Consider the following 27,492-nt stretch of genomic DNA (forward strand, 5'->3'; position numbering starts at 1 on the left):
CAAAATTGAGAAAAAAATGACAGTATAAGTATCACCAGGTTACTGAAACATAACAAACCCATCCTACTCAGAAAAGTGTATTTTCATGAATCTAAGTTTGGTGTCCATCTCAAATCAGTCCATCCATTACCTCCACCACCCAAACTGGCATATAGATTGACACCAATACATTGGATTCTCCCATGTGCATTTGCAGTATTTTTTTTTTACTATTCTACAACTGTTCCTGTTCCCAGATGTATAAACAAACAAGTCAAGGACACTGTCACATCCTTTGAACATATTTCAATATACATGATGATATCCCATATAGTCACATATTTAAAATTTGAAACATCTCATGTTTCTAAACTATCATTGTTCCATCTTCTTTCTGCTATTCAACATTGTCCTTTTTTCCAAATTGAAATACAATGACAAATACTCAGCTGTTATGACTATATCTTCATCAGATATGATTTCTATACCATCTCCAACTATAGGCGTAACTGTAGAATTTTCTAGGACGTTGTTTTCCCACTTCAGCCAATCTCCTTTCATATGCTAATTTCTCCTTCACTGCATTCATCACCTTCTTAATCTGTGCTTTATACTTCTCATTTGTCTCAATAAACAACCATGGAGTGATTGTATTCCTAGGGTCAGGAGGATATAAAGGAGTGATTGTATTCCTTATGTGTTATATAAAGGACCAGATTTCGTCAGTAGGGGTGGCTTGTTATTTATATCTCCTCTGTAACATCTTCCTTCTCTCTGCATAATTCCATGACTCATCCATTTCACCTCCATTCCATTCATCCTCCTCCTTACTATCATCCCCATGGTTGTTCAGTTCAAAATAACAATTCAAAAATGTAGTATTTTTACATGTACAATTCATTGATAATTTTTCAAGATAAATGCAAATGAAAGAGTGGGGGAAAATATATAATGAACCATTTTGTTTTACTTATAAATGTTATTTTCATGTTTATAGCACCACTTACAGTGGAGGAAGAAAATCTGTCTCCTCAGCATATTGCTCAACTGGAAGTTAGTTTCAGTGAAAAATATTCTCCAGACAATATTGATATTTCACATCTTCCTGTTCATGTTGGGTGAGTGAACTGATAATTATTACCATTGTTGTTTACCAGTTGTCTGTTAAATTTGCAAGTAGGCATGTTCTTCATTTAATTATTGTTCATTCTTATTCCGAGTATTTATTTATTTTTACAATATGTACTTCATGTTATTTATATACTTCATAAAATTGGAGTACTTCATATAATATGAAATACTCCAATATGTACTTCATATTCAAGTTATGATCTTCAATTTTTAGTGTTATATGATCTCTCTTTACTTCATAAACTAATTATAAAAATAGAAACAGAATTTTTATATTGAGTGCAATTTTTGAGTGACACAAATTTTAAATTTTTGCAAAATGGATGACATTTTTCCATGACTATGTATAAATCTTCTATTTAGTCCTGTTTTGCTTTCTAAGTCATAATGTTACTCTGTTTTATGCTTAGCAGATTATCTTACTTGAAGTTTGTCATGCAACTTATGTTGAGGGTTTTATTTGTCAGTTACTCATTCAGTTTCACTCAAAGAACAACAGATTTGTAATTCATGAGTTGCTTAACTGTTAGAAACTATTGGTAACTGTTTCATCTTTTCTTGATTGTTTATTGTCATGTCATGTCATAATGATACATTATATATGTTTGCCTTTCAGTTGTAAATTACAGTGTCGTTCGGTATAAGATGCGAGTTATCCATAATAAGTCTTGTAAAATGTGTTCTCTGTTCTAATGTTTTTTTAATGCAGTTCGTGCTTTAAGATGTTAAAGCAGGAGCTGCATAAAAAGGGAAAAAAATTATATATGAATCCATTATCAGGAACAAAAAAGAAGATGATCAGTCTCTGAAGCAGTATAAAAAGTTGGCCAGGAGAGGTGTTGAAGGAAGGAACATTTGGTGCTTAAATGAAGTTAGTCAGACATGTTAAGGGAAAGATGAAAAAAAAAATGAAATTTTCACTATGCAGCTAATTAAAGGAAGAACAACCTTAGTGAATGCAAATGGCAGGAAAGTAAGGTGCACTAGAAATAGCTGGTGTTAAGTAATCATTTCAATAAGATATATGTTCCAGGCAGACTGATTAGTGTTCTGGATGATGAGGATGGATAACTGGATGAAAGAGTGGTAGTAGTGAGTTAAAGGCATTAAAGCTATTAAAAGAATTGGATTCAAATACAGCAGGGAGTTTGGATAAGATATCAGCACAACTTGAAGAATGTGCAAGAGATAGCATAGTTCTTCTGACATGGTTGTTAACTCTCATCACATCCATGAATCTTAATAAGCAGAAGAACAGCAAAATACTTCCATTATGCCAGAGTGGATCTAGGGCCATTACAGGAAATTATAGGCCAGTATCTCTGGTCTTAATCATATTGATTAAGGTTCACAGCAGATAGAAAGGATTTTTTATAGAAGATAACATGTCATTGTTAAAGGAAAGCCTTGCTCTATTGGTCTACTCATGTTTTATAATAGTGGCAAAGTGTGATAAAGGAAAGAATATATACCATGATTTTCCCAAGGCATTTGATGTGCTTCCACCTGAGAGGTTATTATACAAACATTTTGGGATTCACAGATTGGATGCTTCATACTCAGTTAAATTGTATTGAAAGAAGTAGAAGAAGCAAGTGGCGATTGAAAATAGAAACTTGAATTGAAGTATTATTATTATTATTATTATTATTATTATTATTATTATTATTCAGGCCTCCATGGAGTCAAAAGACTCATGGTGGGAGGTTCTTCCTAAGAAACACAAAGTCTATCAACACTCATCGAGGGGAGGTCCCCCCCCCTAAGAAACACGGTCTATCATACCACTCTTAGAACTCATTGACCGTTCTTGCTCTCACCACTCCATCAGGCAATGCATTCCATGGTTCAACCACCCTCCATGCAAAGAAACTATTCCTTACCCTCTTGCTCACAGTTTACTTTCGTAACTTCCAGGGATGGCCTCTTGTCATCATCCCTTCCCGCTGTTCAACCAAGCGAAAAACTCCCCAGTGTCAACCCTGTAACCACCTCTCAACAGTTTAAAAGTCTCAATCATATCACCTCTCCTTCTTCTATCCACCAAACTCTCCAGTTCACATTTCCTCAGCCGATCCTCATAACTGTACTGTCCTGAAACCATCTTTGTCATCCATCTTTGTATCCTTTCCACAGTTAATTTATCCCCTTCAAATCCTGGGGACCAAATCTGAGAACAATAGTCCAAGTGTGGTCTGATCAGAGACTTATACAACGGAATGATAACCCTCTTATCTCTGCAGGTCAGTGTCCTTCTCATAATTGCAGCAATCCTCTGTGTTACTTTCACCACCTTTGTAATATGTCCTCTAAATTTCAGGTTTCTATCAATCATCAACCCCAGATCTCTTGTCTCCCCCTACTTCGTCCAGTATAACTCCTCCCATAGAGTATACAGCATCCCATCGATGTTTCCCAAACCTCCAGACCTTACATTTTGCTGCATTAAAATGACACCCCCATTTATTTGCCCATCTCTCTAGCTTATTCAAATCCTCTTGCAGGGCTACCACATCTGCACTATTACTAATAATCCTTCCCAGCTTTGCATCATCCGCAAACAACTGAATAACCCCCTTGCAATCCACTGGCAATGGCTTTGATATAAAGGTTAAACAATATAGGTCATAGTACTGAACCCTGTGGGACCCCACTTGTAACCCTCTGCCTCCTTGAAACTGCACCACCATACACAACTCTCTGATACCTATAAGACAGCCAATCCTGAATTCAGTTGATCAATCTGACATCCAGACCCATGTGCTGCAACTTAAATATCAGCTTATCATGTGGCACCCTGTCAGATGCCTTTGCTAAGTCTTAGAAAATTGCAGTATATGCCTTTCCCTCATCTAATGCTCTTGTAACTTTATTATAAAAGGCTAGCATATTGCTAAAACAAGAGCGTCCTTTCACAAATCCATGTTGCCTCTCACAAATAACATTACCCTCATCTGCCCAATGCTGTATACAGTCCCTCACTACTTGTCCAAGATCTTAACAACTACTGATGACACACAGACTGGCCTATAACTAGACACTTCCAGTCTGTTACCACCCTTATGCAATGGCACTATCTTACCTTCCTTCAATTCCCTGGGCACCTTTGCCGAAGCCAGACTTTCATTGAAAAGCCAGGTTAAAGGCACTGTCAGTTCCCTAGCACATTCTCTCAAAACTCGTGGTGAAATACCATCCAGTCCCAAAGCTTTACTGACATCCAGAGTAATCAGTATCTGAAACACACTCTCCTCCTGTACCTCTAAACCTTGAACCAGCCCTGTCCCTCTAGCGTTAAAACTGACTCCTCTAGGATGAAATACTCCTATAAAGTGTTCATTGAACAATTCCACTATGTCCTCTGCATCATTCACTCTATTCACATTTTTATCCCACAATATCATTCTTGTACAGTCATTTCTCCTCCTACTGGCCACATATCTAAAAAATTCCCTAGGATTTTCTTTGGATCTTAGGGCCAATCTCCTCTCCTATTCCAGTTTCGCTTTCCTTACCACACTAGTTTCTCTTCTGGCCTGTGTCTTATATTCTTCATGCATCTTCTCTTCACCTGTCTCCTTATATCTCTTCCATAGCCTCTTTTTTGCATGCAATTCCTGTTTAATATTGTTTGTCATCCACTTTACTGCAAATTGTGTCCTCTTCTTCACTCGTGGTATACAACTTACCATTGCTGCTAACAAATATTCTTTCACAATTTCCCACGCACTAATGATATCCCGGCCTTCCAATTCCTCCCACCATGAAACTTCCCGAAGTTGACGTCTTAGACTATTATAATCACCTGCATTATAATTCCACATAAGTTCCCGTCTCTTTGATACTCCTGCATGTCTATTCATTTTCCAAGTCAAAACCATATGGTCACTCTCTCCAACTGGTGGGAGAGATGTCAACTCTGTTATTATCAACTCTTCTGATGCTATAACCAAATCCAAAACTCTTGAACCTCTTGTTCCCTCTGTTACATGTTGCCTAAGACATTTCTTCCTCAAGAATTTTAGAAATTCCATTCCCCTATTGCTACATGCATCTTTCTCTCTCTCCAATTTATACTACTGTAGTTAAAATCTCCCATAACAATCATTCTTCTTGCACTTGCCAAACTTAGCTGTCTAAACATATCCTGGTCCCCATCCTCTATGCTCCTGGGTCTGTAGCAAAACACCACTAAATATCCTGTCTTGCCTATCTCTACCTCACACCATATGCTCTCAAAATCATTTGTCTCACTTCCTTCCAAAGCCTCTACTCTTAGAGGACATAGGTCATCACTTATCATAAGCAGTACCCTACCACCACGCTTTCCCCTCCTATCCTGATGAAAAATGCTATACCCAGCGACTTCTATTGCTGTTGTTATATCCCTTTCTGTCAACCACGTCTCAATGATCACAATAATTTTTGGCTGATGCTATCTGTGCCACCAATTCTTCTCCCTTATTCCAGATACTCCTGGCATTAGTATAAAGCTTATAAATGCCATTGTTTCTATACCCAGCATTATCTCTTCTAGACTGCACTGGGCTCAGTGTTACCTGACATTGTCTCCCTTCTCCCAAGTATCCATTCCCACAAGAGGCCACCTCTGCTATCATCCTCTCTGGGACACACTGACTCGTTCAGAACAGCAATCTCTCCAGATGCCTACATCCTTCCTCATTCAAATGTAAACGGTCTCTCGCATACAATTTCTCTCTTTCCTCAAACGCACCCCAAGCATCCATATATACCAGTCCTCTCTTGTCACACATTCTCGCTATCATGCCATTCAATATCACCGCTCTTCTGCTCAGCTCATCATTATCATACCTAGGCAACACGCACACTATTTTTCCTCTCTCTGTCTTCTTCCGTACAGCCTCAAGCAAAAATCTCTTATCTCTCGCTGCCTGACTTACATTACCACTCAAGTCATTCGTTCCTACTCTCACAATCATCTCATCCACCCTTTCACCTCTCTTAATTGGCATAGCCACCCTTTCTGAAGTTCAGAAGAAATATTGAGAAGTTTGCAGAGACAACCCAAAGAATTGCTGCAATATTGAGGAGGACATGGATCAATAGAGATAAGAGAGTGGTGGTTGTATAAAACTCTGATCAAAAAACATCTGGATTACTGTGCTTTAGTATGGACACTGGGCTTTGAAGGGGATGAATAACCTTGGAGAGGATACAGAGATAACAAAAATGATAAATGATATCATGACTATGTGTTGGTTATGTGGATAGGCCAGCCATGAAAATTACAGTTTGGTAAGTAGTAGATGAAGGGGTGAGGATATGATTAATATATTTAAGCTGCTGTTAAAGGATTTACTGGATTGAAATGGGGGAATTTTCATATGGTAAAATAGTGGGAAGAAACAAGGAAATGGGACTGTTAATAATTAGATTTATTTTTATTTAGAGATGTTTATATAGAGGATATTATCATAATATTAATCCTACCGTCTGCGAACAATAACTTGCTTGTCTCTGCTCATCAAAGTATTTTTCAACAACCAAGTAAGTTGATGAGCTGATTTAGCCACGTTTGCAATGTCCCCTAAACATCATCTCCCTATCCACCAACACTCCCAAGTCCCTGGCCTCATCAATCTCCTGGAGTACAGTTCCACCAATGTGGTATACTGCTGCTAATCTTTTCACCCCAAAATGCATAACCTTACATTTTGTCACATTAAATTGACATCCATTCTCCTTAGCCCAGAACTCCAATCTATCCAAATCATCCTGCAAGATTTTGACATCTTCTGCATTCACTATTGCCTTACCCAACTTTGCATCATCAGCAAACAAATGAACCGTTCCTCTCAGTTCCTTCTGTATATCGTTAATGAACAAATTAAACAGCAGTGGTCTAAGAACAGAACCCTGCGACACTACTCCTGGATAAACTAGTTTGGACTCTACTCCCGAATAAACTACTCTCTGATATCTCTCCATCAACCACCCACCTATCCATCTCACCAACCCTATATTCATTCCCATATGTTGCAGTTTACAGATTAGAATTCCATGTGGTATCCTGTCAAATGCCTTAGCAGGTCCAGCAGTATCACTGTAAACCCATTACCCTTATCCAGTTCAGCCATCACTGTGTTTTAAAACTTGAGCAAGTTACTGAGGCTGTCCCCCATATAGTATCTCATTTTCATCAATCTATTCCTGTATTTTTCCCTTGACTACTTTCTCCAAGACCTTTACAACGACTCCTGATATGGTGATTGGTAATTTGCAACAGTAGTCTTGGATCCTATTTTCCCCTCTTTCCACACTTTCGGTTTAATTTGTATATACATGATATTGGGATGGTCAAGGAGATGATCTCCAGTTATTTGTTGATACTAAGATGGGTAGGGTGAGACAGGAAATAAAACCGATACACAATCCCTGTAGGTTATCTTGAAAAGTCAAGTTATATGGGCAAATTATAGCATATATCAGTCAGTGCCATGTATAAAGTTATGCATTTCAGAGTGAGATTATTGCAGGCTGGGTATTATATTAATGGGCTACAAGTAGTGAATGAAGCAAAATACTTAGAGAGTGATGGTGGGCCACATTGCTATTCTGGTTAATTCATCACCTAGGAAACCCTGCTGTTAAAGAAATATTGTTAGAAGAAAAAGAAGTTATATTCCTACTTTGTTAGGTCTTGCTAAGACAACATGTGGGATACTGTGCCCAGATATGGTCACCAAGTTCTATAAAGATGGGGCGACAGTTTAAAATATAAAAAGAGTTAACTAAGATATCTGACTTGTGGAATTGTACATATATCACATCAAGGGAATGTGATCTTATGTGAACAATAACTAATGTCAGAATTGAAGTTAAGAAATCAGAGGTACTTAGTATATTGCAAAATTTAAATGCAAACACTGCTGTAGGTTTAGATTGAATATCAGCTCAGGTGTTGTGTGAATGTGCAAATGAATTGTCAACCCCTCTTACTTGGTTATTTAACTTAAGTTTGAACTCTAGCATGGCCCCTAGGGAGTGGAAGGAAGGCAAAGTAGTTCCTTTGCATAAAGGTGGCGCTAAAACTTGGGGAGTTAATTACAGACCAATCACCATCTCGGGAGTGGTGGTAAAAGTATTGGAAAAGTTGGTTAAAGACAAAATTCAAGAATGGGCGGATCAGGATATGATACTCTATAGGGCCAACATGGTTTTGTTAAAGGTTGATCCTGTCTTAACAATTTATTAACTTTTTATAATAGAATGACATCTGAGTGGGAGAAAGGAAATGGCTACACAGTGGTACTTCGGGATTTTGCTAAGGCTTTTGACAGGATACCCCATGGAATATGGTTGCACAAATTGGAGCAGATGAGGATGGATACTAAACTGGTGATATGGATAGGAGAATGGCTCAGGGAGAGATACCAGAAGGTGGTGTATGGAGGAGCAGAGTCCAGGATGAGGCAGGTGACCAGCAGTGTGCCTCAGGGCTCTGTGCTTGGGCCATTGTTGTTTAGTTTGTACATAAATGATATAGGAAATGGCTTAAAGGGAGATATTCAGTTGTTTGCTGATGATCCAAAGTTGGGTAGTGCAATAAAAAATCAAGCTGATGTTGAGAGTTTGCAGGATAATTTAAATAAGCTGGCGAAATGGGCAAAAGGTAATGGATGTCAGTTCAATGTGGAAAAGTGCAAAGTTATGCATTTGGGGATTAAAAGATTACCAGCTGTGTACTACATTGATGGAATGGTACTCCAAGAGATTGATGAGGCTAGGGACTTACGAGTGTTGGTGAATAGGGAGATGAAAGTCAGGGGGACACATTGCTAAGGTGTCCAAGATTGCACATAGGATTACTTGGTTATTGAGGAACACACTAACGTCCAGTGTTAAAGTGGTTATTATTTCCCTTTATAAAGCATTGATACTTCCACATTTTGATTACTGTGCTCAGGTCTGCTCACCTGGATTCCTTGGAGATGAGAAAGTTGTGGATAGGGTTCAGAGGAGAGTGACTAAGTTGGTGAGTGATGTAAAAAATGATCCCTACATTGATAGATTAAAGTGTAAAGTGATATGATAGAAACATTTAAATTACTGAAAGGTTTTTATAAGATTGATGCAGGGGAAATGTTTCAGCTGTGTGATAGTGATGGAAGAAAAAGAGGTCATCCCTGGAAATTAAGGAAAAGTGTGATTAACAAGGGTGTGAGAATGAGGTTTTTCACCTGGTGGGTGGTGAATGAGTGCAATGCATTGCCTGACTCAGTTGTGAGTTCTTCTGTAAATGAATTCAAGAAGAGATGTGATAGATATTGTTTTGATAGTTTGGGTCTTGCATGATGAGTCTACTTACTCCATGGAAATACCTGTAATAATAATAATAATCTTCAAAGTTTGAGACATAGAAAGCAAAGAGCATGTATGATAGACTTGTAAGTTGATAATGGAATATTACAGTGTGGATACAAGTGCAATTTGGCAGGTGGAGGAATACCTCATTCACTAGTTCTTCTAAAAGATCCACCGTTTGTAGAATTCTCTCCTTGGCATTTTGCCAAGAATAGTCGATTCATGCTGAAGGGGAGAAAGAAATGAAGGATGTTCGAACTGGTCGCCAACATGAAAAATCATGTGCTTTCTTGTCTGTCGCTGTGCTAGTACTAGCTTGATTTTTGTTGTCGCTTTTTTGCATTATTTTTTTATTATTAATTTGTATGATGGATCCAGTACAGTCAACAAGTTCTGTTGTTAAATGTTTCAGTAGCTCTTGCAAAAGAATATTAAATAAGTTTTTTATCTAATTCAAACTTACTGTACAAAGCCAATTACCATAGGCAAATGAATTCTACGATCTTCGAAAAGTGGGCAGAAGAAAAACTGATCGTAAACCTTCCTAAAAATGCTGTTGTTATAATTGATAATGCTTCATATCATTCTATTCGATCAAACAAAGTTTCAAATTAGTGTAATAAGAAGCAAGTTCTTATGGATTGGCTCTCTGCAAATAACATTTCTCATTCCCCAGATATGCTAAAAATTGAATTGCTTAATTTGGTCAAAAGAAACTCACCCACAACTAAATTATTTAAATTCAACATGATGCTCAAGAGCATGGATTTCTAGATTTGAGGCTACCACTATATCATTGCGATATTAATACTATTGGTACGTTTGGGCAGAAGTGAAAAGTTTCATTTGCCATCGCAACGCAACGTAACTGGAGATGTTGACATGTCAAAACTTTTTAAGCTTTCAGAACAGGCGATTGAAAGTATTACAGTTCAAAACTGGGGAAAATATTGCTTTCATATCACCTCATTGGAAAATATGTATTGGGACAGAGACAGAATTATCGAAGAATTATGTGAACCTTTGGTGATCAGTTTAAGTGAAAGTGATGGCGATTCGGACACCGATTCAGATGACTATGAAGATTAAAAGGATTTCATAATGGTATTTTTTTCCAACCTTTTTTTGCATGGGTTTGTTAAAAGAGTCACAAGTCATAAATAAATAATCGGTTTAGGACATTAAAGTGTCTCATTTCTCTCAACTGTAAGTTTAGAATATCTAAGTTCATTTGAAAAAATTTCTGTTTTTCTGTCTAATTATTTTTATTTTATACATAACTTTCTTAAAAATAAACTTAGTTAAATTTTTGTTTTATGCTATACCTTTTTTAATTTTGTTAATACTCTTCGTACATTTTTCCAACTGTTATACAAGCAAAATAGTTACACTTTAAAAACTACAATGTTCGTAAAAGAAAAGCTAAATTTTCCGACCTGTAATAATAAACAAACGCATCCCAGAAGACAGATTGATTACCCTATTATCAGAATGGATTCTTCTTTTTCTGACGTGTGCAGAAGTGTCGAGGTACCTCTAATCGGTGGGCGAACAATAAAAACTGAAGGTCTTTTATATTTAGGAGATTGAGGGTATGGGAGAATTCCATTAGAATATCCTCAGATATCTTCTTTAGCATATCCTAAAATATATTCAGGTGTACTTATGACATTAGAAATAAAAGTAATAAAAATCATAATTAGTTCAGTAAATATTTATAATCCAGCTTGCAAAATGTGTTAAACCACATTAGCACGTTTGGTAAACTGAGTGTTAGATGATGCAGAAACCTTCGTATATATATAGAGAGATCCAAATTGTCAATGACATTTTTTATATCTTTTTAAGTCACTTAAGGACTTGGAGAGGAGTGTAATAAGCAGAATGTTAGGCTTACCAGTGGTGATAATCATCTTCCATCTGAAGACATTCAGAAATTCTTCATTTCACAGTGAGTTTTGAAACACAGCATTTCATTGGTGAGTGGAAGTGATTCATTCAGTAATATAACTTGCCATATAACTCACCATGCCATGTCCTGCCATTTAATGCTTTGCATCATCTCTCTCTCTCTTACTCTTCGAACTCATTTAATATCAGTTCCTAATCATCCTCTCTTGCAGTTTATTCCACGCACAACTGATCTTCATTTTTTAAAACAAAAACTGTGTGTGTGTCACTTCTCCCTTGCTTACAACATTCTTCAGTATGCTTGATTCACAACCTATCCTCAACCAGTTGTGCTGTTGCTACACTCATAATCCTATGGTCCTGATAAAATCTTCACTGTATGTCCATATCTCTTTAAGGCACAATCAGTTTATTATTCTGACCTGTCAATATCCTTACTGATGTTATTATTATTATTATTATTCTGCAGGTTCTTGTAAACTATCACTCATAGATCTCTCATCTCCTCTACTTCCATTAAAGTTTCCACATCAAGTGTATACTTTGCATCCCATCTTTGCTTACCAAATTTCAAAACCTAATGCTTTGCAACGTTGAACTGATAATTCCACTTACCTGCCCATTCATGCAATGTATTCAAGTCCTCCTTTAAGGACATAACATCTGCTTGACTATGCATTGCTTTCCCCAATTTTGCATCATCTGCACACAATTGCATATCACTAGTTCAACCCATCCGAATATCATTAACATACAAATTGAACAACAATGGTCTCCAAACTGATCCCTGCCATACACCACTAGTGACCTACCACTTTTGGGATACTGATACCCCATATACTACTTTCTGACTCCTATCTGACAGCCAGTCACTGATCCAACTCAGAAGTCTGTTATCCAATGCCATCTGGTTCAATTTATTTAAGAGATTGTCATGTGGCAGTCTTATTATAGTATATAAGCAATTTAGTATAACATGATCTCCCTTTAACAAACTCCTGTTGATAACCACAGAGAATATACTGCTGTTATTAAGCCATTTTTGTATCCCACCTCTCACCAATCTCTCCAGTACTTTCACCACAACTCCAGATATAGAGATTGGCCTATAATTTGAAGCTTCAGCCTTATGCAGCCTTATTCAGCCTTCAGCTTTATGCAGTGAAACAATTTTACTGTCCTTCCACACCCTTGGAACCTGTGCTGTTGTAAGACTCTGATTAAAATACTCATGCCAATGCTATTTCTAATTTCCTGGAACATTCCCTTAAGATGCCTTGTGATATACCATCAAATCCTATCACCTTATTGACATAAAGTTTATTTATTTCCTCAAATACCGCCTGCTCACTTACAGTTAAGCCATACTCTGATATGTCTTCTACATTTAAGTTCCTCATGATTTCTACCCGATCAGGATGAGTCCCCCTTATAAATTGATCACTGAATACCTCAACAATGTCTTCTGCAGTAGTTACCATTCTACAATTTTCATCTATTAACATCATATTACCATAATCATTCTTCCTATTACTTGCCACTTATCTAAAAAAAACTCTGTAGGATTTTTCTTCACCTGATTTTCCAATTTCTGCTCATACTGCATTTGTTTTTCTTACTGAGCCACTCTCCTGGCTTGTTCTTTATTCATCTCATGTAACTGATTATTACCATTATTCATCTTATACTGCCTTCAAAGTACCCTCTTCCAGATTTCTTGCTTTAGCTCCTCATTCATCCATTTTACACCTACTTTATTCAGCCTTTTGATCTGCAGAATACATTCACACATTGATGTTGTTATGTATTTCTTTGTCAGTTCCTAAGCAGCATTTATTTCTTTACTTCTCAACTCCTCGTTCCATGTTATAGCTCCAAGCTGTCTGCTAAGCTTGTCATAATCACAAGCATTCTTATTCCACATATATCCTTTCCTCATAAAAGTCTGCATATGATTAGGTACAATTCAGGTGATCATTTCATGATTCCTCTCACCAACTGGAGGAATGTGCGAAACCACCACATCCTCTGATGAAATGATCAGATTTAAAACTCTCAATCCTCATGTGTCCTCCTTTACACATATGCACCTGAGATAGTTATCTCTCAAGAATTCTAGAAATTCATTTTCCTTATTCCCAAATGCTTTCTCTTCATTCTAATCTATATCTCCATAATTAAAATCACCTGTAATAATTACTCTTCCTTTGTTCATTAATCCAAGTTGTTTATACATTTCTTCATCACCATCCTCCACATTTCCTGGCCTATAGCAACTTCCAACTAAATATGCCTTCCTGTCAACCTCCACATTACTCCACACTGCCTCATAACCATTGCCACTATTTCACTCTTTCATACTACCTTATGTGGACATAATTCCCTTGCTGTCATCAGCTCTTTATTCAACCATGTTTCACTTATTCCAATGATTTTGGGGCAAATAAACTCAGTCAGTGAAACCACTTCATCTCCCTTATTTCTGATGCTTCTGGCATTTGTAAATAAACACAGTTGTTCATTTTTAGGTCTGTAACCAGTCCTCTCAAAGCCACGTATTGGTTGTGATTTCTCCTTCACACCTTTATCCTGTCCAGTTACCTTTATCACCACTTACCACATATATCTGCTCCGTCTCAACTTCCTCACCCATATTGCAAAGACTCCATCTTCATTCACACATTCATTGCCACTTTCAACATCCACTATCCCTATGCCATGTCTCCATGTCCAACTGGGCTCCGCCTGTTTCCCTGTTCCTCTTGCATTCCCGTTCTCTCTTCATCTCTCATACTACTACTGTTTTCACTGACAAGCACTTCTGTCTTTTCAATATAACTCTCCTGATTTTTCATTTCATCTTTTGCTACAGATCTCTTGCACAATTCTCACAGTGTGCTTCTATCCTGTAACACTTTCTGCAGTGTACTGACTTCAAAGCCATTCAAATGCAACCCATATGCCTCTATAATTTCATTTTTCCCAACACATACCATACATCCACAATCTGTAATCCTTTCTCTCACATAGCTCTGCCAGCATACTATTCATGATTTTGGTGCTAAATTGTAACTCAACATTGTATAGTACCTTAGCAAGACACTGACAACTTTTCCCACTATACTGTTATCTTTCACTCTTCTCAATAACCTCCTGATATTCACTCTCGCATGCTCCTTATGTCCACTTTGATCATTTGTCCCCACAATCAACACTAACTCTCTTGATCATTTCTTCCTCAAGTCCAATGCCTGAATTATCCTACTTGCTCCCCTTCCCCCTCCTGTATCACAGATGTTATGGACTCTCTCATTAACTAATCCTCTAACTAATTTTCTCCAGAAATGTAAAGAAAAGAAGGCTGCCAGAGAAGTAGGAAATTCAGTTTTAAAGATACACTGGTTTCCTCTTTAAATTAAGGAACAAAGATAAAAATCAGTAACTCAAAAACTTTATGATGAATTTTTATTCAGTTCTGTGAAAAGCAGTATGATACAAAATATGAAAGAAACATCCATAAAAAAATTTAAATAATTAGATTAATTCAGTAACAAATGGGTACGTGAAGACAATGGTCAAAAAGAAGAAGTCAAAATGAGATCGTAAAAGTGCTTCGATAAGAAAAAATGGGGTCAACCCTCACAACAATGTTTCATACTGGTTATAATGGTGTCCAAGAGCTGATTTGGTAATAGAAAGCATTACTCTGGTAAAGCTATTCTAAGTCTCTCATGGTTTCAGGGAGAGAGCAAAAACACATCTACCTAGAGCATCCTAGACATGCTCAAAGGATTAAGGTCAGGAGACCTGGCTAGCCAGTTCCTATGTATGATAGTTTCTTCTTGAAGAAACTCTCTTACTAGATAAGTGTCTCCCCTGTTCCACTTGCATATGGAAGAATATAGAGACCAGGACTTCATCTCTATAGGTTGCAGCATTCATGGTTACATGCAGGTCATTACATTTACTCAACGAAATGCCTCCCCAAAACATCACACCACCTCCACCATAATCATCCCATTTGTGGATATTAAAAAGTTAATAATATATCCCTGGTTCTTTTTAGATTGGAGCATGCCTGGTATCTTTGTAGACCAAATCAGGACTCGTTTGTAAACAACATTAACCATCGCCATTGGTATTTGGTCTAGTTGACATGGATCTTGGCTCATTTCAAATGTTCTCTCCTGTGACGTGGAGATAGGGGAACACAGACTACTGGTCATCCAGCATATAGACTGCCTTCATGAAGCCATCTGTGCACAGTGGAAACAGATACTAGTGTTCCTGTAACTGATGTGAGGGCAGATCCTAGATGAATTTGGGGTAGCATTCTTGTTTTGGTAAGCAAATAATCAGAGATATAGGTCACCCAGGTTATAGTCCATGGCCTTCCTTTACTGTATGACCAGGATGCTGTCTTGACTATTGGAATTAGTTCCACAGTCTGTGAACCACAGAATGACTCAAATGCAGCCATCTGGCCACCTCCGACTGACTTTGGCCATCCTCTAGTCTTAAGATTGCTCTCCATCTAAATATCTCAACTAAATCCAAGATTTTTGCTGTCATGAAGTTTCTTGTTCTGTTTCCATACACAAAATGAAAAACCATTCTAAGATGCCTGCTTTCATGGCTGTAGCCATTTGCATATACTACTAACAGTGCTACTCATTTGTATATGATGACCAGACTCTACTTCACTTTTTACACAATGTACCTGACTTTATGTTTTTTCCCTTTAACTCTTCCCCCTCATGCGTTTCTGAGTTATCTTGATTTTTTTCTGTTCCTTAATGAATGGAAACTAGTATAATAACTTGGAATGTATGGGCAATGCAAGGTTGTTGACTGGGAAAGATGAATGGGATGTGTTGTACTGTCACCAGCAAAATTGTGGATAGGATTTTATTGATAGAAGTGAGTAGGAAAAAGAGCATAGGTGAAAGGAGGCCATGCAGTGAATGATTACAGAGGAAATTGGTAGTCCATTTGCAAAAGGCGGATGGTAGCTCATACAATGATAATTTGGTAAGTAAGCCTTTTTACCTTTCAAGTACCAACTATAAGAATTTCAAATCACCACTAACATTGGAAAAGCCTGATAAATCAAGAGTATGTTGTCTGTTGTTTGCAGTTTAATCTGTTTGAACACTGAGCCCCTAATTCAAATAACCATTTTATTAGAATCATGGATAATTTTTCTCAGACAAAGTATCAATGAATGAATTAATTTTATTTTAATTAAAATGAAACAGATTTTTAAAATAATTTACGGAGGAATGCTCTACACAGTTATTATTGCATGTAGGTGTTTTTAATGCTTTTATGTATAAATGTTTTCTTTGATTTTTCTTCATAATTAGCATATTTATGTTGAAAAATTACTAAACTATGGAAACCTTTTATTTTATATCAATTTTTTTAACCTGTGTTTTTTAATGAAATTTATTAAAAAAATTTCAAATTTTGAATATTTTAGCACATTTAAATGGGATGATGACTTCTTCATTTTTCCTGTTCCATCAAAGGGCATGTTGAGGAGCAGGTTGGATTTGTTTTGAAGTTTTTACATTTTATTTTTGTAAAACTATGTTTTTTGTTTTTGAAATGCAAATGCTTATACTAACATTTTTCTTTGATATCATATTCGATTAATTTTTGACATGACTGCAGCATTACTTTGTCTTTCATTCTTCTCTCTTTCTCTCACTCTTTCTCTTGATGCATGCCTTGGAATTGAATGCTTGCTAAAATGATAAATTCTAGTTCATAGCTGTCAATAACACTTTTCCATAAATGTTACCTTTTAATAATATTGCTACCATTGATTTTTTGTTATTAATGAAATTGTTTCAGATATCATTATTACTTTCTTACTTGATTCATATACTTAAGTCAGTTTCATTTTCATATTATTTATGTAACTATTATCACTTGGGTAGTTGTAATTGGCCTGTGTATTGGTATTATTATTATTATTATTATTATTATTATTATTAAGAGAGACCTTCAGGAAGTCAGGGACTCATCGAGGGAGGCCACATACTACACGCATCAGCTATCATACTTATTCTTGAATTCATCATTCACACTACTTGCACTCACAACATCTAATGGTAATCTATTCCAATCACACACTACCCTATGAGAGAAAAATCTAGCCCTCGTTGGTGGCTTTCATTCTCTGTTTCCAAGGATGCCCTCTTGTCCTTTCTTCACTCTCCATAAATTAAAAAATTCCATCAATTGTATCCTGTATGACTCAGAAGTTTTAAGTCTCACCCCTCTTTCTCCTGTTTGCTAGTGCCTGCAGCCTACAAATTCTCAATCTGTCTTCATAATGAGTATTCCACAATCCTGATATCATTTTTAACACTCTCCTTTGCACTCTCTCCGATATATCAAAATCACAACAGAAACCAGTAGACCAGACCTGCGCACAACAGTCAAAGTGAGGTCTTATCAAGGTCTTGTAAAGAGAGAAACAATAGCAAAAAATTTATTTTTCGTATATCATTTTAAATAAGACTGTAATATATTGCATTTGATGTTTTTATTGTCTTGTGTGGAGCATTAATGCAGTTATTGCTTTAAAGAGATAAGGTGGTTTCTTAAGAAACCACCTTATCTCTTTAATTTATTTATCTCTATATATTTATTTATCTCTTTTATTTATCTATCTCAGCATTGCTAACATGTTATAAGTTATATTATCATAACTTAGCAGTCTCACAGTTCTCATTTATTCTGAATAAATGCTGCTGTTCCTCTGATATCTTCATGGCTGAAGGTATTTTGGTTTCCATTAGTTTATTTTTGTCGTATGTACTGTTGGTGACTGCCCAAGTATAACCCTGTCATAAACAAACATAGGTGGTCAGTAATAAGGTACAGTGTCTTTCTGAGAATGATTTTCAATTTGCATTTAAAGCAATTTGCATAATTTGCATATTAGCAATACAGGGTTAAAGTAAATATCATTTTTAGCCATACACAGTAAGATTTATTATGAATTAAAAATACTAAAATTTTTGTTTGTTTGTTTTTTAATATTATTCTTTTTACTCATGCTGCCCTGTCTATTGCATGGATTTATGTAGTAGGCTAAAATGGAAAACGTAAGTGCTTTTAATTCAAAATAATCATGAAGTCAGGAATTTTGCATCAGATTTTTTAATTATTAGAAAAAATGGTATTTTACTATTTAATTCAGTGCTGGATCATCTATTTTTCAACTATACTCTTAGTTACTGATGTGCATATCTGTGGTGTATTTTCTGTGATTTTGATTAATAATTTTCAGCAACTTTAATATGAATATTTATTATTATTATTATTATTATTATTATCTAGCACCTCCAGAGAGTCCAAAGACTCATCAAGGGAGGGCATCTACTCTACAACTCTCCGTCTTCACCAACCACAACAACCTTCATCATCTACACCAACAGAATCTACTGCCGACTACCACCACTAATATTTTCACAGACAATCATAAATATCCATGTGGGATGTTTTACGGTTGGATTTGAACCTGCAGCCTTTTGGCTAGAGAACGGATACACTTACCAATTGGCCAACCAGACTAGCATTATTATTATTGTTATCATTAGTATTCTTAATAGAGGTATCCACAACAAACGAAGAGGCAACCATTTACCAGATACGAAATTTCAACAACACAAATACACCAGACAAACTAAACGAGATGGTGGTATAATAATATTCAGCAAACATAAATTAGAAGTAATAGAAATAAAGTATAAATTATAATATACAGAAAACATATGCATCAAAGTTAAAAATATTAAACAAGAGAACTCCTTGATATTAAACATAATATACAGACCACTCAATTTAAGAACCACAAAATTTCTCGAAGAATTAAACAGATGGCCTTCTGCCATGGATAAAGGCACTTCAGAATACCTGATGATAATAGGTGACATAAATATAAACATTATGAAAATAAATAACACAGCACAATACCAAGACCTCCTATATGCATATAACATAATCCCATCCATACAGGCATATACATGAGAAGAGAATACAATCACCGAAAATACAATCAGCTCATCTTGTATTCTCCACACAAAATATATGGGCCCTGCCAAATAGCTAGACAGCAGCCGATATAACATGTTAACTGCCAGACCATTATATCACCGAAGTACAGTTGCATATGGAACCAGAAGCCTTAAAACTTGCTGAGATTGCAAAACAATATAATAGCATCATAAACGAAACTATAGTAAATGATGAAATTAGAAAAATAGACTGGATGCAGATAGCATCTTCAGACTTGGCAGATGCTGTATGTACTAACCTTAAACTTGCATTTAATAAAATATAGGACAAAGGTAGGTGTTATTTCTGGGAAAATTCCCATGTTACTCCTCTTAAAAAACTATTATTTATACGGCTATTTTGGCCTGTTTCCGTTTAGGAGTGTTCCTTATTTTATTATTATTATTACAGGCGATTAAGGATTATTATTAAGGATTCCAAGGAGTCCTTAGACTCATCGAGAGAGGACCTAAACATCATGTCCATCACAACTATTCAACATTCACACAGTATCTATCATACTTTGCCTTGACCTCATTCAATGTCATAGCACCCACAACAGACTCTGGCAGCTTATTCCACTCATTCGCCACTTTAAAAGTAAAAAGCCCAGCTCTAACACCCTTACTAACCACACTCTTGCCCAGCTTCCATGGATGTCCCCTAGTCCTTCCACCCCTGTCCTGTTCTCAAAAATATCCTCTGAATTAATCCTATAGAAACCCTTTAGCAATTTGAATGTCAAGCATATCTCCCCTTCTCCGCCTATCAACCAATTTCTGCAACCCACAAATCTTCAACCTGTTCTCATAAGGTTCATTCCATAGACCTGCTATCATCTTGGTCAATCGCCTCTCGATCCTCTCCACCTCCTCCCCATCGAGAAGAAACCTAGGTGACTGAATCTGGGCACAGTAGTAGAGATGAATTTTATCAAGGCTCAATACAGAGGAACAATAACTTGCTTATCTCTGCTTGACAAAGTATTCTTCAGCATCCAAGTGATTTGATGAGCTGATTTATCCACTTTTGCAATATTCCCCCTAAATGTCAACTCGCTATCCACCAACACTTACCCAAATCCCTGGCCTCATCAATCTCCTGCAGTACAATTCCACCAATATGATATACTGCTGCTAATCTTTTCACCCCAAAATGCATAACCTTACATTTTGCCACATTAAATTGATATCCATTCTCTTTATTCCAGACCTCCAATCTATCCAAATCATCCTGCAAAATTTTGATATCTTCTGCATTCACTATTGCCCTACCCAACTTTGCATCATCAGCAAACAAATGAACCGTTCCTCTCAGTTCCTTCTGTATATTGTTAATGAACAAATTAAATAGCAGTGGTCCAAGAACAGAACCCTGCGGCACACCACTAGTCACAGGCCGTCTTTTGGACTCTACTCCCGAGTAAACTACTCTTCTGGTATCTCTCTATCAGCCACCCTCCTATCCATCTCACCAACTCTATATCCATTCCCATATATTGCAGTTTACGGATTAGACTTCCATGTGGTATCCTGTCAAAGGCCTTAGCTAGGTCCAGCAGTATCACTGTAAACCCTTTACCCTTATCCAGTTCAGCTGTCACTGTGCTATAAAAACTGAGCAAGTTACTGAGGCATGATCTACTCTTCACAAAACCATGCTGTCCCCCATACAGTATCTCATTTTCATCAATCCATTCCTGTATTTTTCCTTTGACTACTTTCTCCAAGACCTTGATGACGACTCCCGATATGCTGATCGGTCAGTAATTTGCAACACTAGTTGATCCTCCTTTATGCAGTGGAACTATTTTCACCTCTTTCCACCCCTTTGGGACTAAACAAGACCCGAGACTCAGATTAAACAATATGGTCAAGGGCACTGACAATTCTTTAGCCACTTCATGTAATACCCGTGCTGGTATGCCATCTAATCCCACAGATGTATTCACATTAAGGTTCTCTAATAGACTATTCACCTCCACTTCATTCACCACAATTCCGATATAAAATATAAACTAATGGTTCCTTCATTCCTTCAATGTTACCTGGATGATATACTCTTGCAAAGTGCTCACTGTAATTCCACTATACCGACTGATTCAGTGCCCTCCCTACCATCGGCATTCCTTAAAATGATTCTGCTATGTACAGTTTTTCTTTTTCTTGCAGTATATTGAAAGAACTGTTTGGGATTCTCTTTAGCTTGCATGGCTAATTTCCTTTCATAATTTCTTAATAATTTTTTAATGGTGTTATTCACCATTTCCGTTTTAACCCATACTTGATTTACTATTCGGACTCTAGGTATACAGTCAGCTATAATTTTAAATACACTGGCTTTTTACTCAAGAATTTTTTAGGGCATTATAAGCATATATTAGAGAGTAAATATATGCAGACTAATAGAGGAAGAAATTTTGCACATACCTTGTTTGGATGTTAAAATGTCTTCGTTCTCCATAGCGATATGCCGTTAGGCCGATAAATGGTGGGGGAGGAAATCTGTGTGTTGGGGGAGGGTTGTTTGAGGCAAGGTAGGAAGATTAAATTAGAAAACCCCAGTTTTTTAAAAATAATACATATATATATATTATATTTAAGGGTCCTTCTTTGAGAAAAGGAAGAGATTTATGGGAAACAGGGCCGGGGAGAGCATTAATGGGGTGCGAGCCATTTCTATCATGTATCATCATCGGAACATTTCGGGAAAAGTGTAGGGCTATGTCATATCAGCTTGGTGTATCTGCCTTAGAAGATGACAGACCTAATGAATGCTGTGTCAGATAAAAACAGAATAGTATTAGTTGTTTTTATTGACCTAACAAAAGCATTTGACACATTAACACAAAAAATCATTTTAAACAAACTAACACATATCAGAATTGGAGGTTGTCTACTCCAGTGGTTCAAAGCATACATGGGAAACAGAGAGGCCATCACACGTATAGGATCAGCACACAGAAAAGAGCTACCTGTAACCTGTAGAGTATCACAAGGAGCTGTTCTCTCATGGCCATAGTATCCATTCACAACAATGCAAACATAGCTTACACAAATATGCAGCACGACATCAATCTGATCATTAACTGGCTAACTGAAAATAGCGTGCGCGCACACACACACACACACACACACACACACACACACACACACACATATATATATAAACCCTGAAAAAACAAAGCTAATGATATTCAAAAATCCATAGACTCTACCCATAGAAACCAAATATCTCACTAACTGACATCCATCCTCCTATACACAAAGCACTGATCCTAAAACCTCAACCATCATAGTGAAAACAACACATTGTTTCGGACTTCACTTTGATGCTGATCAAAGTTTAATAGCCATACAAATTATCTACACAACACACTCAGGATAATAGATAGCAAACTATATTGATGAATGATATATGCATGTAAACACAAAAAATATATTTAATTAACCAAATATTTCAGTCTAGAAATAGCAGACCATCCTCAGTGGTCTGCTATTTAAGAACAGTTTTAAAAAATAAATACAAGCTAGAATACTAACAATAGGTCGTTAAAAATAGAACACACCGTATGAAATGGAATATTTTGAAGTAGAGACATGATTGAAAAAAAAAAAAAAAAAAAAGTAATTAGTAATCTTGATTAGACTTTCCCAGATTTTTAATATAGATTTTTAGTCAGTCAATACGATTCAGGTTGGGACGATGGAGCAAGGCCTCCATGCTTTCCTTGAACAAACGTTCAAACCTATAATGGGATCTATGCAAGAGGCGAGTCCTGGACCAAAAGATGCTGTGGTCAGTTTCAATCCTGTGTTGAGCCAATCCAGACTTTTCAGGTTTGTTGTGAAGAATGGAGGATTGATGTTCTTGGATTCTTTTTTCAAGAGAACGTCCAGTCTGTCCAAAATAGGAGAGATCACAGTTGCAAGGAATTTGATAAACTCCAGGAAGAGATAAAGTTGAGCATTTGTCTTTAGGAGAAGGAAAATGAGAAGACAATTTGTTAATAGGTGAATACGTAGCTGTTAAATCATATTTCTTTAAAATTCTTCCGTTAGGTTCTGAAATACCGGAGATATAAGGAATAAGCACTCAACGTATTGAAACTTTGCTGTTTTGTAGAGGATTATAAGAATTGAGAAGATGTTGAGTACTTTTTTTAGAAAAGCCATTGAGTTTCAGGTGTTGTTGGATAGCAGAAAGTTCTTTCTGTAGATAATCAAAAGTAGAACAATTAGTTTTGGTTCTTCTGGATGAGGCATTTTATAATTCCTGTTTTTTGACATGGATGATGGGCTGATTCTTTAAGAATATAACGACCTGTGAACGTTGGTTTCCTGTATACTGTAGTTGTAAGAGTATTTGAAGGATGAGGAGAATATCTAAAAAAGATAACTGGTTGTTTTCTTCTATTTCTATAGTAAACTTTATACGATGATGCAAGGAATTGATACTGTTTAAAAAAGAAGGTAAAGAGTTTTTGCTGTGTGGCCAAATAGTAAAGATGTCATCTATATATCTTACCCAAAAGGATGGTTGAGGGAAAATAGATGAGAAGAGGACTTTTTCTAAATGTTCTAAATAAAAGTTGGCTAAAGCAGGATAAAGAGGACTTTCCATGGCCATTTCTTCTACTTGGCTGTAAAATTTATTTTGACATACGAAATATCCAGAATGAATTATGAAATTGAATAGTTTTATAATGTCTTCAGGAAAGATGTCAGCAAGTAATTTTAAAGTTTCCTTGAGAGGTACATTGGTATATAAAGATTCTCTATCAAAGCTAACCATAAGATCTGTAGGTTGTAATGAGACATTTTTTAATTTTTCTAAGAAAAATAAGGCGTTTTTTAAAAAAGAATTAGAGTTGCCAATGCAAGATTTCAATAATTTAGTTAGATATTTGGCTATACGGTAAGTAGGAGAATCAATGCAATCTATTATTGGATGAAGAGGATAGTTAATCTTATGTGTTTTAGGAAGACCATAAAATCTAGGTGGTCTTACAAAATGAGTTTTAAGTCTTTCAATTGTGTCTTTATCTAAACTGATGACTTCATCTAAGAAAGAATTTAATTTCTTTAGTTGTCTGTTGGTTGGATTATAATCAGTTTCTTGATATGTGGAGTGATCTCGAAGCAAAAGAGAAAGTTTTCTTCTGTAATTTGCTGAGTCCATAACTACTGTTCCTTTTCCCTTGTCAGCTTTGGTGATAATGAGGTGATTATTTTTTCTCAAAGACTGTAAAGATTTCATTTCAGAAGGATATATGTTGGAAGGAGGAAGTTTGGCCTTAAGTAGAGAAGAAGCAACTTCTAGGCGACGAGCATTTGCTTTTCTCATTTTGCATTTGTTAGATTATTGAGATTCCGTTCAATGTTAACTAGGAAATCTAGATATGGTATCTTATTAGGAACAATAGAAAAATCATGTCCTTTTGACAGGATGAGGGTTTCATTTTCAATTAAAGGACGTCAGGATATATTGACAATCCAATTATCTGGAGTTATGAAGGGCTTGGATTGTCTAGACAAAAGAGCTTCATATTTACAGTTTAGATGTTGACTTAGTTTATTATAAGCACATTGAGTAGAACGTTTAGCCACATTTAGAACTATGTGAGAAAGATGTGGATCCAAATTTGTGGAAATATAGGTGCGCAGATCAGAAATATGATGACTGAGAATAGCAAGGTCATGTTTAGCAGCTTTAAGTTGGTTACAGACTAGAGATAAACTAGTGTTTAGGTAAATATTATGAGCTCCAGGAGATTTTATTGTTTCTTTATAGCGAAATTGGGAGTAATCTTGTTGTCGCGGCATTTTTTTAAGAAATTGATCTTTGTTCATAATCTACCTTGTATAACTGAAAGTTTTCCTAATTTACTGGTTATTTTGGTAGCATTTTCCCCGTGAAGGATAAGAATTTGCTGTTTTAAGGATACTTGTGACATAAGACTGAATGATATATGCACATAAACAGAAGAAAGATATTTAATTAACAAATATTTCGGTCTGGAAATAGCAGACTATTCTCAGTGGTATTACAAGAACAGTTTTAAAAAATAAATACAAGCTAGAATACTAACACCAGATCGTTAAAAATAGAACATACCGCGTGATGTTATATCACTAAGTATGAAACGGAATATCTTGAAGTAGAGACATGATTGAAAAAAAAACAAAAAAAAAAATTAATGAGTAATCTTGATTAGACTTTCCCAGATTTTTGGTATAGATATACAGTCATTACGATTCAGGTTGGGAAGATGGAGCAAGGCCTCCACGCTTTCCTTGAACAAATGTTCAAACCTATAATGGGATCTGTGCAAGAGGCGAGTCCTGGACCAAAAGATGCTGTGGTGTTTCAATCCTATTGCAAGAATTTTAAAGAAATATGATTTAACAGCTATGTATTCACCTATTAACAAATTGTCTTCTCATTTTCCTTCTCCTAAAGACAAACTCAACTTTATCTCTTCGTGGAGTTTATCAAATTCCTTGCAACTGTGATCTCTCCTATTTTGGACAGACTGGATGTTCTCTTGAAAAAAGAATCCAAGGACATCAGTCCTCCATTCTTCACAACAAACCTGAAAAGTCTGGATTGGCTCAACACGGGATTGAAACTGACCACAGCATCTTTTGGTCCAGGACTTGCCTCTTGCACAGATCCCGTTATAGGTTTGAACGTTTGTTCAAGGAAAGCGTGGAGGCCTTGCTCCATCTTCCCAACCTGAATCGTAATGACTGTATATCTATATCAAAAATCTGGGAAAGTGTAATCAAGATTACTCATTACTTTTTTTATTTTTTCAATCATGTCTCTACTTCAAAATATTCCGTTTCATACTTAGTGATATAACATCACGCGGCGTGTTCTATTTTTAACGATCTATTGTTAGTATTCTAGCTTGTATATATTTTTTTAAAACTGTTCTTGTAATACCCCTGAGGATGATCTGCTATTTCCAGACCGAAATATTTGGTTAATTAAATATCTTTCTTCTGTTTATGTGCATATATCATTCAGTCTTATGTCACAAGTATCCTTAAAACAGCAAACTATATTGATTAAAAAAAATTTCAACAAAACATATAAAAATACTAATCTATAAAGCATTATGCAAAAACATTTTAAGATATGCAATTACATCATATGCATTCTGCACAGACTACAAACTTAACGGTTCCATAAAAATTCATTGAAAAACAGTTAATTGAAAGACAATTCATTGAAAAGGCAATTCATCGAATAAACAATTCACCAAAAATTTAAACTAAAATTTCATTCAATTGATCAAGCCAAAGCGGAATTACTAATATGATTTCGAAACTTTTTTCAAAAATGTTATGATAAAATTGATCCATTTAGAACAAAAACTGAACCATGCAGACAGCTTCCTGTACCGACAACTTCTACTAATTCCGTTAAGTCAGAGAGTTATTGTAATACATACTTTGGACAAGTTATTTCTTTGTTGCCCCAGAATATAGCTGAACTGAAAACTAGTTGAACATTTTCTTGTAAAAGTTTCAAATAGCGAATCTGAATCAGATTCGCTATTTGAAACTTTTGTATAGGATATATAGGATGTATAGGATAAACTTGAAGGTGGAAGATGCTGTAGATTTTCAATATTTGTATTGAATGTGGTATTGGGAAGGTTAATAGATGAGAAAGAATTGGTTAGCTGTGTCTTGCTACCTCTTACTCTGCAAGATTGTTACTAGTGTGAGTCTGAGTATTGTAGTATATATATGGGGAACTGTCGAGGCCACACATGGATTCATTCTGTGTGGGTCACTTGCTTCCACCTCCCATTGCATGCCTGTACTCTTTAGCTGTTCTTCTCTTCCAGAGTGAATGACAACATAATCTAATACTGTTTGTATTCACAAAAAACAATGAGAATCCAGCCAAAAATTGAAAAATAACAAGAATAACCAAAAAATCCACAATAAACCTCAGAGATTACAAAAAAAGAAAAAAAAAGGTTCCAGATCTACTTCACCAACACTTGTGATTGTAACAGTAATATGAATGATG

The 27,492-nt window shown here is 36.0% G+C and overlaps 1 protein-coding gene across 10 annotated transcripts in view; it reads left to right on the plus strand.

Moving 5' to 3' along the window:
• Positions 1-27,492, plus strand: part of LOC150104251 (uncharacterized) — a 1,804,220-nt gene that overhangs the window by 803,467 nt on the left and 973,261 nt on the right. For all 10 annotated transcript variants that reach the window (XM_090396244.1, XM_090396248.1, XM_090396245.1 and 7 more), the window contains exons 20-21: positions 977-1,097; positions 16,850-16,915. In XM_090396244.1, the coding sequence (XP_090252370.1) occupies positions 977-1,097; positions 16,850-16,915 (187 nt within the window). The remainder of the gene's footprint in view (positions 1-976; positions 1,098-16,849; positions 16,916-27,492) is intronic.

Source organism: Typopeltis vanoorti, chromosome 8 (genome assembly GCF_054136105.1).
Source record: "Typopeltis vanoorti isolate ZY-2024b chromosome 8, IOZ_Tvanoo_1.0, whole genome shotgun sequence".
NCBI classification, from domain to species: domain Eukaryota; kingdom Metazoa; phylum Arthropoda; class Arachnida; order Uropygi; family Thelyphonidae; genus Typopeltis; species Typopeltis vanoorti.